Raw genomic sequence first — 14137 nt, 5'->3', positions numbered from 1 at the left:
TTTGGCTACTGAAAATAAGGCAGTGGTGAACCAGAAAGGATGACATTTGTTATAAACAGGGGATTTCAGGTGAGAAAGAAATTGCTGACTGTGTATACCCAACCATAAGCTGACAGCACACAGGAGAAAGGTGGAGAGAGAAGCTGGTGACTCACAGACTGCATCATTCCAAGCAATTATTAACTTTCCAGGTATTCCCTAGTACAAAGGCCATGGTGGGAATAAGAGAAAATGTCAACAGAGTGCCTCTCTGCCAACAATAATCCACACGAGACAGTCAGGCAATGAGTTTAAGAAATCTCTGAAAGGCTCCATCTTGAAAAACTAGGTTTTCAAAGGGAAGGAGGCTGTCACAGGTCAGGAATGACACAGGAAGGCTCTGCAGGCACAAGAACACCTCTACTGGCTTCTCAAAGATCACTGTGCTTTAAGCATTCAATCATGCCATTCCAATTAGTGAAATTAAACAGAATTTATATAATTGGACATTGCTTAGGCCTGTTATTAGGTTCTTTCCCCAAACCCTTAAATGGGATTCCTTGCCCCCAAAAAGAAAATCCACAAAATTCTCAAGATGGGGAGAGAGAGGCACCCTATGTTTTCCCTGCACTATTCATGCTGGCCAAGAAGCGGAATTGACAGCAAGTCTGTGAAGAGGATACCTCCTACAATCCGTGTCTGAAGGCCAGTCAAAATACAATGTTTCTTTCTGAAGTAAATGTATCCACTGTCTATTTTGTGACCCATCTGGGAGATTAAGAGCTGAACATATTCTAGCTGTGTTCCATCTGGCTTTCCCCGACTGCTACAAAGCATCAGGGACTCTGAATCAAACTGTTTGGCTCTGGCCAGCAGCTGGGAAGGGGCCGCTCACAGCCACCCTGGTTAGGGGGTGCTGGGAGACCTTCCTCTCCAGAGCAGCCCCAAGGACGCAGCACAGGACCGGCAGTGGGACCAGGATGAGGACTACAGGAGACCGCTGCCTTCTTGACTGTTTTCCTTCCCCTTATTCCTCTTTGTCTACCATTTTGGTTTTTTATTTCAGAAAGAGCGACTGTAGCTCTCATCACCCTGTCAAGGACCGAGTGGAGGAAAAGTGAGAGAGACACACTGATCACAGGCTCTCTAGGATCAGAACATGTAAGTGGACAATTCAGTGCTTGTCATCTAGTGAAGGAACAGCAGCTTCCGATATGCAGCTTCCCAGACTGAGTCCCAACCTCCTCCCCAGCCCTCCGGGAGCACGGCCGCCCCAACACCGCCCTGCTGCCGAGCCCGCCTAACATTTCAAGAAATCATTGCCAATTACACATGCTTTACGATGACCGCTATGGAAATTTTTCAAAAGTGTGTGTTGGGATAGCAAACTCAAGAGTGACTTTTATGATTTGTTGTTGTTATTTGGGTTGTTTTGACAGCAGAAAATTATTTTAAGAATAAGTTATTACCAACATTCCAATGATATGTTTTGCTGAGGCTGGAGCCTCTCAAAGCATGAGTTCATTTCTGACCTAAGTCTATGCCCTCCCTCTGGATTCATACATCACAGAGAAGCAGGAGAAAAACAAACAAACAGAAATGCAACCAAAGATGACATGCAGTTCTCCTCTTCAGCTGGATTCCCCAACAGAGCAATATTTAAGGTTTACCAAAATTGGGCCAGAAAGCTCTGTAAGCGTCCATGCATTTGGCTGGACCTTTATTATTATTTTTTTCCCTGAAGAGATGCTAAAAGCCAAATGTATAAACAGAGAACAGCTGTCTCCTGGCACTGACGGCATCCCATTGCACAGCCACACCCTGACAGAGATACACACCAGCCCGGATCCATCCCTGAGCTCCGGCCGATCTGACTGCTGTAGTCCCCAGGGTCCACTGAGCTCACCCTCTGATATGATGGATGGGAAGCCACATGCTGGAGTGGCTCAAAATCTCCCACAGGCAGTGTCAATGCCCACCCTGATGCTCTCTTTCTTGACCTCCCACGCAGGGACAGGACCAAAGAGGAAAGTTACCTTGCAGACAGCCGCCTGGAGTACTGCATCGAAGCCCCCCTCAGGGGCATCGCGGTTCCGGGACACCCTCTGTTTCCGAACTTCCTCATTGAAGCTGTCCACTCTGTCTGTGAGAGGCAGCAGGTGGCGGAACCCAAAGGAGGGGACGCAGTTTGGGAATAACTTGTAACTAGAGAGAAAGAAGAAAAGAGTCACTTTTCCATCACTGTCTTTAAATCTTAACCAAGTCTTCTTGAGCATTCACCCAGCATCCACTGTGAGCCCCCCGGGACCGGCACAGTGGGGAGAACAGAGAAGTAACATAGTCTCGACTCCCCAAACATCAAGCTCTAAACTGCAGGCAAGACAGCACATACCAGGTTGTAAGAGAATGAAAAGGACAATTGGTTGAGAGAAAGTAGGTAATATGGTAAGCTACTGGCCTCAGAGAAGACCTCAAGGAGCAGCCCTGTGGTGGCCTTGAAAGATGCGAGGGGCCAGTGGTCTGGGTGCTGTGGCCTCGGCAGCACGGCGGTACGGCTGAGGAAGGTGGGTGACGTCCAGTGAAGGCAAGTGAGCAGTTACTCTATGCAACCAGCTTCTCCAACTTGGCTGCTACCACGTGACCAAGGATCACATAACCCCTCGCGTCAACCTACTCAGACACCACCAGGATGTGCTGGCCACGAGTCAGTGCTTAATGCAACAGGAACGAATACGTTCTCTCTGCTTCTTCATTCACTGACAAATATTGTGACGATAAACTACCACCTCTCCTAGATGCTGCAAATATCATTTAGCAAACAACCATCTCCCAATGGAAAACTGTATCAGGACATTTGGAAAGAGGGAGGTGCTGCATCTCAGTCACAGGTTAATGCACAATATTAATTAAATACTGGGCGACCTCATCTTGAGCATGCAGTAGGGATCCCAAGTGGCCCCTTCCTGGAGGAAGTTCAATCCCAGTTAAAGTTCTAGGAATTTCAGCTTGATATACAGCCAATGAAATAGGACAAGAGGCTTTATACTATTTCACAAATGGGTCCACGAGGCAAAAGGGGAGAGGGAAGAGCATCCGGGCCAGAGAGTAGAGGACATGCAAGAGCCCTGAGGCAGGCGGCAGCGTGGAGAGCCTGAGGACAGGGGAAGGCCAGTGGGCTGCGGTGCAGGGTGTACGGGCGGCAATGGGCTAAGAACAGGCTGGGAAGGCAGGCTGGACCAAACTCATTTCTGTGGACATATTAAGAAAGCTTTTCTTTCAGAAAAAAAGATGAAAAACAAACACTAACAGAGAGGCCTGGGGAGAAGACTTTGCACTCCAATCCAAGTCCTATGCCTGGGAAGGAAAACAGGCTTAGCAACTGCTAGGGAGCGTGCCTACCTGCCCCCAAGAAGCGGGCTGCCGGGGCAGGTGTGGGCAGGCCCCCCTGCTCCGGCAGAGGCACTCTTTGGAGTTCTGAGAGGCCATTCCATTTTCTTCGGGACCTACAGTGCCTGTTCTGTCCATCAATCACTAGCAACAAGGTGGCTCTGGACAGAGTCAGCCCCACTGGCCCGATGGCCACAGTTCTCTCAACAGGGGCAGCGAGGGGGTTTCCCCACTGGCCTGTCCTATTTGTTCACTCCCTCCTCCTACCCCCAAATCTTCACCTACACCATGTGCTTGGACAGGTCAGATTCCTCTGACCCGTGCCTGGGCCACCCACACTTTTCATCCCATTTTGCCATAGTCATGGGAATCATATTGCCATCTGGAAGAAGGAACTGAGCTGAGGTCCCACCTAGGGTTATTTGACAAATGGACAGGCCCAGGAGGAAGTAAATACAAACTCTCACTTCCCTCCCTCTCTTCCTCTAAGCTGCTACTCCTTCTGTGTTCTTCAGGCATGTGCTGACTGTCACAGTCAACCAGGTTAGTTGAGGAAAGGGAGGAGAGCAGCAAAATAATAAGGGCCGTTCAATGAGCAGACCAGAAAAGCTGTGGGAAGCTCAGCATTTTTTACCTTTTCTCCTACAACCCTGCAAACAGCAGTAAGTACAGTTGGCCTGCGAGCAACGCGGGAGCTAGGGGCGCTGACACCCCCCACGCCCCATGCAGGTAAAATTCCTCATATAACTTTTGACTTCCCCAAAGCTTAACTACTAATAGCCTACTGTTGACCAGAAACCTTACGGATAACATAAACAGTCAATTAACACATATTTTGTGTGTTATATGTATTACATATTGTAGTCTTACAATAAAGAAAGCTAGAGAAATGAAAATGTGTGGTTTGTTGTTTTTTTTATCCTCACCCAAGGACATTTTCTGATATTTTGTTCAGATAGAATGGGAAGGAGAGAGAGAGAAACATAGATGTGAAAGGGACACATCGAGTGGTCACCACACACATGACCCAACCAGGGCAGGGGACAAACTGCAACCGAGGTACGTGCCCTTAGCGGGAACCGAATCCGGGTCTCTGCTGACTGCAGGCCAACACTCTAACTGCTGAGCCAAACTGGCCAGGGCGAGAAAAGAAAATGTTATTAAGAAAATCATAAAGAAGAGAAAACACATTCACAATACTGTATATAGTTACTGAAAAAATCTGCAGGTAAGTAGTTCAAACCTGTTGTTCAAGGGTCAACTTGTAGATACATTTCTACTGTGGATAATTACTATTACGTAATTAGGAACTAGAAAATATGTTTGCCAGAGAGAAGTCTTCATTACAGAGAATTTATTATAACCAAATTAGACTCATCTCTTGGAGAAAAACAGCTTAGCTAGAGAAAAACAGATCCTGTTGAATATCTCCATAGTCACTGGAATACAATGTCACCTGTGACTAATTTAACCCCTGGAAGAGCTGAGTGACCTGAAGATCGGGTGTTTGGGGGTCTCATGTCAGGAAACCCTCCCGCCTCCACCCTGTGTCTGCGTCACAGGGCCTCAGTTTAGGGCCATGCGCAGGGAACTACTAAATTAAGGATTATAAACCAGGAAGACAAATACAATATACGTACTTAAAGAGCCTGGGGAGATGTGTACATACGAGTGAATTCAATTAGAAGACACTAGATCTAGACAAACGCAGAAAACAAGCTAACGCTCAGGACAACACGCTCAGGACAACACGGTGGGATCATGGAGCTGCCAGGGGAAGAGCCCCTCTTACTCTGTACAGAACTGCTGGAGGAAGTAGAAGTTATTAAAATGTTAATATGTAGCCAAAATTAGGAGGCTGGCAGGTGTCAGCCATGACGAGGAAACCATGCAACAAATGCATGCACTCAGAGTGGAGGTGGGAAGTGAGCAGGAGCTCATGGCAGAGAGCTCCCCATGTGCCAGCAGGGCCTACGGGTTTGGGGCAGGATTCTCACAGAGACGATGATGAGTCTCGGCCTGTGCAGGTCAAGCACTGAACTAGGCAAGCAGAGGGCTGTGAGAAGTTACCCTGTCACTAAAATCAAAAACAGAAAAACTCCAGCCACTGGCCTGGGAAAGAGGGAACATCCACTCCGGGCCAAGAGCGAGATGAATCACCCATAAAAATTGCAACTCCAGGCCCGAGCAAGTCAGAATTCACTTATTTTATAGTGAAAGAACCCCCAAACTAAGAAATGAACAGGAAAACTAGTCCCAGTGACACCTGGAGAATCCTGCAGCAGCCAACACCAAACCACCCTGCAGGCAGCCTGCCCACCTCAAGCACGTGACCCTCTGAAGGAGAGGAGCTGCCGCAGTCCAGGTCCCATGAGAACCAACACATGAACGAGTGTCAGCAAATTCAACAGACCGAGGGTTCTGCAGGTCAAGAGGCAGAGATAGCAAATGATTTGAAGTACTTTAAAACAAGGATATTTAAAACATTCAGGGAGAGGAAGGAATAAATACCAATGACCAGAACAGGCTATTATTGGGAGGGGGGGGGGAGTCCGAAGGCTGTGAAAACATGGTATGAAAAACAGAGAGTCTGAAAAAGAACCAAATCAAAAATACAGTCACCAAAATTTTAAAATGAAACTTCAATGTACAAATTAAACAACTGAAGAACAAAATGGTAAACTGGAAGAAATTTCTTATGCAGTAAAAAAGAGGTGGAAATTATGGGAGAAAATTTTGAAAACAGTTTAGAATGAGAAACTCTGACACACGCCTGATAGTATTAGAAAGAAAATGGAGAGAACAGTCCAACCAGTGTGGCTCAGTGGATTGAGTGTCATCCCATGGACTGAGAGGTCCGGGTTCGATTTCTGGTCAGGGCACATGCCTGGGTTGCAGGTTCAATCCCCAACGGGGGGCATTCAGGAGGCAGCCAATTGATGTTTCTATTCCTACCTCTCCCTTTCTATCTCTTTAAAAATCAATAAAAACATTAAAAGAAAAAAAATGGAGAGAACAGGAGAGAGGAATCAAAGAGATCATGTCTGAGAATTTTCAAGAATAAGGATGCACTCTCTGATTAAACAAGCAGACCAAGTATTTCCATCTTTTGTGGATGGTGAGAACATTAAAATCTACTCTCCTAACAACTTTCAACTATACAAGTATATATTTCAAGTGTAGGTTTGTTAACTATCAATCCCATGCTGTACATTAGATTCCCCAGAACATATTCATCTTATAACTGGAGCTGGTACCCTCTGATCAGTGTCTCCCCTTTTCTCCCTCTCCCACCTCCCAGCCCCTGGCAACCACCTCTCTACTCTCTGTTTCTACGAGTTCGGCTTTTTTATTTTTTTACAAATGAAATTTCATTAATTGATTTTTTTTTGAGAGACAAATTGATTTGTTGCTCTACCTATTCATGCATTCACTGGTTGTGCCCGGACCAGGGATCAAACCAGCAACCTTGACATATTGGGACAATGCTCTAACCAACTGAACTACTCGGCCAGGGTGAGTTCGGTGTTTTTAGATTCCACGTATACATGAAATATGACATGTATTTCAACAAGAGCCTAATACCTCTAACAAAAGGAAAAGTGTTCGGAACCAGAAATAGCATGCCGGATTAATCCTTCAAATCAGTGACTATCATGTGACTCTTCCCGGTGATATTATTCATATTACTCAGAAGAGCAATTAAATAGTTCTTTGATTATTAAATTACTCTACCTTTTTTAAAAAAATTCTCATCTGATATTTCTTTATTGATGTTAGAGAGAGAGGGAGGGAAGAAGGGAGGGAGAGGGAGGGAGAGACAGACAGACAGAGAGAGACAGAGAGAGAAACATTGATCAGTTGCCTCCCATATGCAACCTGTCCAGGGATCAAACCTGCAACCTAGATATGGGTCTTGTATGGGAATTAAACCTGTTACTTTTTGGCGTATGAGATGATGCTCCAACCAACTGAGCCACCAAACCAGGGCTACTCTGCAATTTTTTTTCTCCTATGGCAACCCTGGTACTATTTACTTCAGTCTTGCATTTCTGGTGCATTCTAACATGGGAAAGAATGAGTCTAGGATTTTGATCCTTTAGCAGAAACATCTAGAGCAGAAGGAGGAGGGATAAACCTCGGGAAAGCCCCATGAAAAGCTGGCTCTCGCCCAGCTGGTGTGGATCAGTGGATTGAGTGTCGTCCCATTGACTAAGAGGTCCTGGTCAGGGCACATACCCAGTTGTGGGCCTGATCCCCAGTAGGGGGGTCGTGCAGGAGGCAGCCGATTGATGTTTCTCTCACATTGATGTTTCTATCTCTCTCTAAAAGGATCAATATAAATGTGTGTGTGTGTACGTGTGTGTGTATAGATAGATACACACACACGTACACACACACACCCATATAACAAGAAAAACTGGCTCTCTTTTCTCTAAGATGTCCTACACATGTGGTTAAGTCACCTCTCCTGTCTCTCCCCACAAGCCCCCAAAACTTCCTGGGAGCTGCTCCTGCTGCTCCCGCCACCACAGGGGTGAAAAACCTAACTGAAGATGCCAGTGCAGCTTCAGAAGAATGCTGTGATTTTCTCTCCACAGTTGCTAAAGAAAAAGTAGCGATAATAATCACATCTACCAGCCAGGTGTGGAGTGCAAACCAGTGAAGCAGGCCAGCTGTGAGACAAGAGGGAATGGTGGGGACTGCGGCAGCCAAACAAGTGGAATAAGCCCAGCTTTATAGACCTTAAGTTTTCCAAGACAACCTAGAAATCCTGGTTATTCATGATTAAAAATCTATTTTCTAAAAGTTGATAATTATTTCACAGTGCCATTAAAACTCAGAAAGGCAGACTAAACATATACAGGTTGGATCAGACATGAGAATAGATGACATCCCACAGCTTGCTCTGTTTTTCCCCAGGAGCAGTGCGTCGTCTCCATGGACACCCAGGGCACTGCACATGTTTCACTGCTTAGACCTGGGAGAGAAATCTCAGCCTGCTCACTGAGCCAAAGTGTGACTCCTCGATGTGTTTCCCAGCCTGCAAAAGATACATTTGCATAACTTAGAGGTGATGTTTCCTTCAGAACTCCCATTCTTCACTAGATTTCCTGTGTTACAAGCAGCTTTTCAGTGTGCCTTGTACTCGCTGTCAAGACTTTTACTGTCTGCAATTGGCTCTGCTTTCTAAGGCTCCGAAAAGGAGCTCTGAATAAGGAGCGTGTAATAACCTGAATTCAAATGCTGGGTGCCCAGAGCCAGTCCTTCAGCCTCTGCCAGCTTCCACGCTAGCGTCTCTCAGTTAGTGGATGGTCCATGGGAGAATGAAAGTCGGACATGCCTTGTCTCTCTGGAGACAGGGCCCAGCTGGAGGTCAGAGGTGAAAAGAAGCACACAGAATCACTATTCTGGATGAACTGAAAAAAGTTTTGGTTGAGATGTTGGTGCTCCTGGTCAGTAGCAGAACTCTAACAATAAGGCATTTGCACTGGGACTCAGCTGAAAGGGTCCTGGAGACAGGACCAAGGTAATAATGCCAACAGCCACCTGTAGCCAGGAGGCAGCTACACCCAGCAAATGATGACACCTAGTGCTTCTTCATGGCTTAGGAACTCAATCTCAATTGTATTTAAAACTTCTCATAGTGTTTTTTTCCACCACTGTGTCCATTCCCAACCCCTGGGGAAGATCTAAATTAACTTATTGGAGCAGGTACAGAAGACTCAGGAAGGATTCAAAAGAACATACACCTCCAGAAATACCACCTCGCCCCAATCACCCAGCCCAACCCAGACCTGGGAACTGCAGAGGCTGCCAAAGAAGAGTTGGGGTGCTAGACAGGCTCAAGGGCTTAAGAACAGCTCTCTTCCCCTAGGGGCAGCCAAGGAGATCAAGAACTGAAAGTGACCTCACAGATGGAAAAAGCCTGGATCCTGAGTCACCGCTTAGAGAGCTGCCATGGAAAGCAAGCAGTTCAGCCCTCATCAGATTTTGCACGAGCAAGAGATGAACTTTCACTGTGTTGAACCACTGAGGTCCACAGATAACGTGCTACTGCAGCATGGCCTAACATGACCCTTAGGTGAGCATCTAGGGTCAGGGTGGTCTTGGAATGGGTATTATTATCTAGATACAGGTCAACCGTGTGTGTTGTAGTGTGAATGGATGGTGGGGGGAAATAAACATTATATTAATGGACATGCAGACGCTAGGAATCGTTTGTTCTGATTCATATCCCAAGTCTATCCCTTACTGTTTGTGTGATCTGGGATAAGTTATTTATTCTCATGAAGCCTGTGTCCTCATCTTCAAAATATGGCACATGTCTACCTTAAAGACCTCAAAGATTATGAGATTAAATTTTAAAATCCAGGTAAAGTATTTAATATGGTGCTTGACACTTGGTAAGAGCTTAAATCTTAGCTATTCTAATCCAGGGACATGCCAAAGCCTGACTAAAGGAAGCTGGATGTGGAGACGAGGCAGGGAAAAGTTGGGAGTTACCACTCACTGTAGTCACACTGCACAGTCCTGGCATTGAAAGGGATACTTGAAAGACTAGAAAGAACAAACCAACCTCGCAGAGGCTGTGCTAGGGGAGTTGGAGGATATGATCCTTCACCATCCACACACATATACACTATGGCAGAGACCTAGTCACCAGTCCTGCTGCCTCATCTTCCCGGGCACAGCTAGACCAGTTTCCAGCCTCCTTGCTAGAACCCATTCTTTTTTTTTTTTTTTTTTTTTTTATCCTCACCCGAGGACATTTTTGATATTTTGTTCAGACAGAGTGGGAGGGGGAGAGAGAGAGAAACATCGACGTGAAAGGGACACATCGAGTGGTTGCCACCCACACGACCCAGCCAGGGCCGGGGACAAACTGCAACTGAGGTATGTGCCCTTAGTGGGAACCGAACCCGGGTCTCTCCGGACCACGGGCCGACGCTCTAACCACTGAGCCAAACTGGCCAGGGCTAGAACCCATTCTTTAGAATGCAGGAGCAGAAGAGGCAAAGGCCACTCAGTCCTGGCCCATAAGGTCCCCCTGGGAGCCACCTCCAGGCGTGACGACCTTGGAAGCCACGTGTGGAAGACGGTGGAGTCTGGCTCCCTGAGACGTGCTTGGAGAGGTGTCCACTGGTCAGGAGGCCCATTTACAGTTAGGTAAACAGGAATAAACTCCCATCAAGTTTGAGCCATTAGATACTTTTGGATCTGTTTGTTGCAGCAGTTAGAAATTCCTCTTCTCTAATAATGTGTCAAATATCTTCTAATTTGAGTACTTATGTTGGAAAACGGTCATACCTTTAAAACACAGGGTTTTCATTTTGTTTTGTCAAGGTAAGTTGCAGTTATTTACATAAACAACAGGGACAGACTTTGAATTCACTTATCCCAAGCATTTCAGTCACTCCAAACAAGAGGAAAGTTTAAGTTGTTCTGTCTCCTCCCTCCCTGATCACCTGGGTCCATCACTTCCTGAGAACATTCTCCAAAATCTGTTAATGGAGCAAAGAGTCCCGAGTCAAACAGGCAGGAAAATAAATGAGCTATGATCATTACATCTTTTTTTCTTAATCCTCACCTGAGGATATTTTATCATTGATTTTTTTACATAGAGTGAGAAGAAGGGAGAGAGAGAAAGATCGATGTGAGATACATCGATAGGTTGCCGCAACCAAAGTATGTGCTCTTGACCAAGAATCAAAACTGCAAGTCTTTGGTCCACAGGCTGATGTTCGAACCGCTTAGCCAAACTGGCCAGAGTGATCGTCACATCTTTATGCAACCTTGTGACAGTTCACTTCTTCACCCGGGGGGGGGGGGGGGGTGACAGAACTGGGTCGTTAATCAAATTAAACACCTAAGCCTGGTTCCCCCTCCTGAATATGCCCTCCCCCAGCCCGTCCCACTACTCCATTCCCCCACCCTTTAATACCCAACAGAAGGAACACTGGTCACTCACCCAATGCAGGGATTGGTCTGGTACCTCGGGGCTGTGTAGGAGAAAGGAGAGATACTCTTGTCCACAAAAGACCCGAACCCCAGTCGGAAGTTGCTGGTGAGCTTCCTCATCTCCTCAGCAAGCTTGGTGCCCAGGTTCCGGATGTTGTCCAAGTCATCCTTCATGGACAGGGAGAGGTCCATCAGGTAGTACAAGTCCACGGGATAGTCCTCCACCTGTCGCACCTGCAGCTGGAAGGTAGTCTTGTCGCCTGTGCCAACAGAGAGCCATGCATGTTAGAGGTCATCCAACTTGCTGGGGGCTGAAAGATGGATTTTGCTGTCAAAGCTGGTCCACTGCTTCCTTTTCTCTAGAGACTGTGCACCTTCGCAGAAACATTTTTCTTGGAAGTGGAGTGACAGAAGGGAATATGGGTGCTGAGGATAGAGCTCTGGGTTCTCTGTCCTAACACTTGGCCCAGTATATTTAAGGAAACTCTTTAACAACCAGTCTCCTCAGTGGTGCTCTGTTTTCTCAGCAGAAAGGACACCTGGGTAATTGGCGGACGGGATCCGCACAACGCCATGGACACGAACTGGGTGAGAGAAGCTCACCGACCACACACCAGCTTCCCAAGGTGGGAATGTGGCTGGGAGGAGACGATACAGGTGTATGTCACCTATTTCTATGGCTCTGGCTATTTATCCAACAAGAGTATTTCGTTCTCGGGCGGCTTTAGCCCCAGCACTTGCTTCGTCATGGCAGACTACTAATAGTATTTAGTTCTTGGGCACATTTGATGTTTTGGAATATCACAGACACAAATCATTATCATCTGAAATTATATGTGTAAATACAGGAAGACAGATTCCAAGTTTTAGCTCCATCAAAAAGAAAAGAAAGCAAGAAAAAACACTACTAGATTTGTCCACCAGCTACAAGAGAAAGAAAATAATTTTTGGTTTTAGGAAGGACAAGATGGTCAGCAGGCAGAGGAAAGGGGGATTAATCAGAGGAAAGAGCAAAGAGAAGATCCAGGGCCTGGGAGGCATGGCCTCTGCGGTCTCACCTCGATCCCAGGGTGTACAGAAAGGCCCAAGTCAACTCAGTACCTGGAGGTCTCACACCAGGACAATGATCCTAAATCATTTATAATCTCTAAAAGCACATTGTTTAGATCCAACATCAAGAAGCAAATCATACCAGGTAATTCTATCTGCCCTTGGGCGTACTAGTCTCTCAGAGGCACCAAGAGATGTCCTCGAACTCTCTGGGTAGAAGAACTGTCCACGCACATCTGCAGTCTGGACGTACTCCATGTGGTCAGAGGTGCAATAGTGAAGGTGGTCACACCTGCCCAAGGGGCTCACGCCTGATCTGCCGGTGTCACGTCTCAGAAAAACCAATCTTTCACCTCCAGCTGACAACCAGCAAGCTGAGGCCTTCTTGAACTTGCAGGAAAGGGAACCCAATCCACTGGGCTCCCTCTCTTCCTCCCACCCCAGATCAGACATATTCATTATTAACTAGACCATGAAGAATAAAATGATCACAAGATTTTAGTCTAAGTTCCACCTCTGTCCCTCATTTAGGGGTATAACCTGCGCTTTAATTTCCTTGGATATGAAATTAAAACCCTAAAACACAGCGTTAAGGTTATGAAGCACTCACGTGGGAGAGAAGTGTTTTGCAAGCAGTGAAGCCTGCAGAAATGAACGTGAGCATTATAATTACTATCTGCAGCTTGAATGACACACCGTGCCTGCTTCCTCCGACTCGTCGTTGCGGGGACTGTTCCGGCCGCCTCAAGATTAATGTCGTCTGGATTGCCTATTGGTATAAGCCTATTTTTAAAAAATCATCCAAGTCTGACTCAAGTGGAAGAGGGTTCGAGATTTCTTCCAGAATGAATCCCAGTTGTGGCACTGTCTCTGGTTCCCATCAGGCAGACAGAGCAGGGTCCCTCCCAGCCTTGGAGGCCCCACCACCTTGGGGGAGGGGTGGGAAGGAGGGAGATCTTGGGAGGAGGGGAGACCACAGACCCCAAATGGCCAGAGCCTGCAATGCTGTCCCCTCTGTCCATTCCCATGACCTCTGTGCAGGGTATTCTGCATTTCTGTCACCTGCACCCCTCCCCCCAAGTTCCCAGCTACACCTTCTTTTAACCAGAATTCACTTCCACTTTTTGTGAATTATGAGTAATTAACAGATGAGCACTTTAGGACCTGGAAACAGGAAAACGTGGTTACACAATGGCCTGGTGGGGTGGGGGTGGGGGACTAGACTCCAGATCTTGTCACCAAGGACTCAGAGACCTGGGGCTTCTTTAACCATGCTGCCCAGTTTCTGGGTTAGTAAAATGGGAGGATGTTGATTACTGCAGGGATTAGGGAGACAATATACACAAACACAGTACAAATGCTGACAAGGAAAACTTCAGCCTTACTCCCCGCAACGTCAATTATTAAAGCAATTTCCTGTGGGGATAAAGAGAGACAGAAAATTCTGCCAGAAGCCTGAGTGTGAAAGGCATGACATGTTCCAGACATGAGGGCAAAGAGGGCAACAAGATGTGACATGCAGGTCTGTACGCTATGAGGGTATCTCTCTGAAGTGAGCAGTCTCTCCGCGTGAAATTTTAAGAGAAATTGATCGCTGAGACAGCATGTGAACCCACCCGAGAGGGAGGCTGCAGATGTTAAAAAGAAGTATTTCTCCAGTTTTCCAGAAAGGGAGTAATAGCGTCAGTGTTCAGAACGAGGGTTCATTGCTACCTCAACTATGCCTGATTTTAAATGCTACCAACTCCTCAGCGGGCCC

General features: G+C 46.7%; 1 protein-coding gene across 1 annotated transcript in view; it reads right to left on the bottom strand.

Moving 5' to 3' along the window:
- The window catches only part of ITGB5 (integrin subunit beta 5), a 126229-nt gene that overhangs the window by 77340 nt on the left and 34752 nt on the right, over positions 1-14137 (bottom strand). Inside the window, exons 4-5 of the mRNA XM_036243683.1 lie at positions 11339-11588; positions 2016-2184 (exon numbers count right to left, since the gene is read on the bottom strand). Of these exons, the coding sequence (XP_036099576.1) occupies positions 2016-2184; positions 11339-11588 (419 nt within the window). The remainder of the gene's footprint in view (positions 1-2015; positions 2185-11338; positions 11589-14137) is intronic.

Source organism: Molossus molossus, unplaced genomic scaffold (genome assembly GCF_014108415.1).
Source record: "Molossus molossus isolate mMolMol1 unplaced genomic scaffold, mMolMol1.p scaffold_m16_p_5, whole genome shotgun sequence".
In the NCBI taxonomy this organism is placed as follows: Eukaryota; Metazoa; Chordata; class Mammalia; order Chiroptera; family Molossidae; genus Molossus; species Molossus molossus.
The sequence above is the reverse complement of the archived record's forward strand: the minus strand, read 5'-3'. Positions and strand labels throughout refer to the sequence as shown.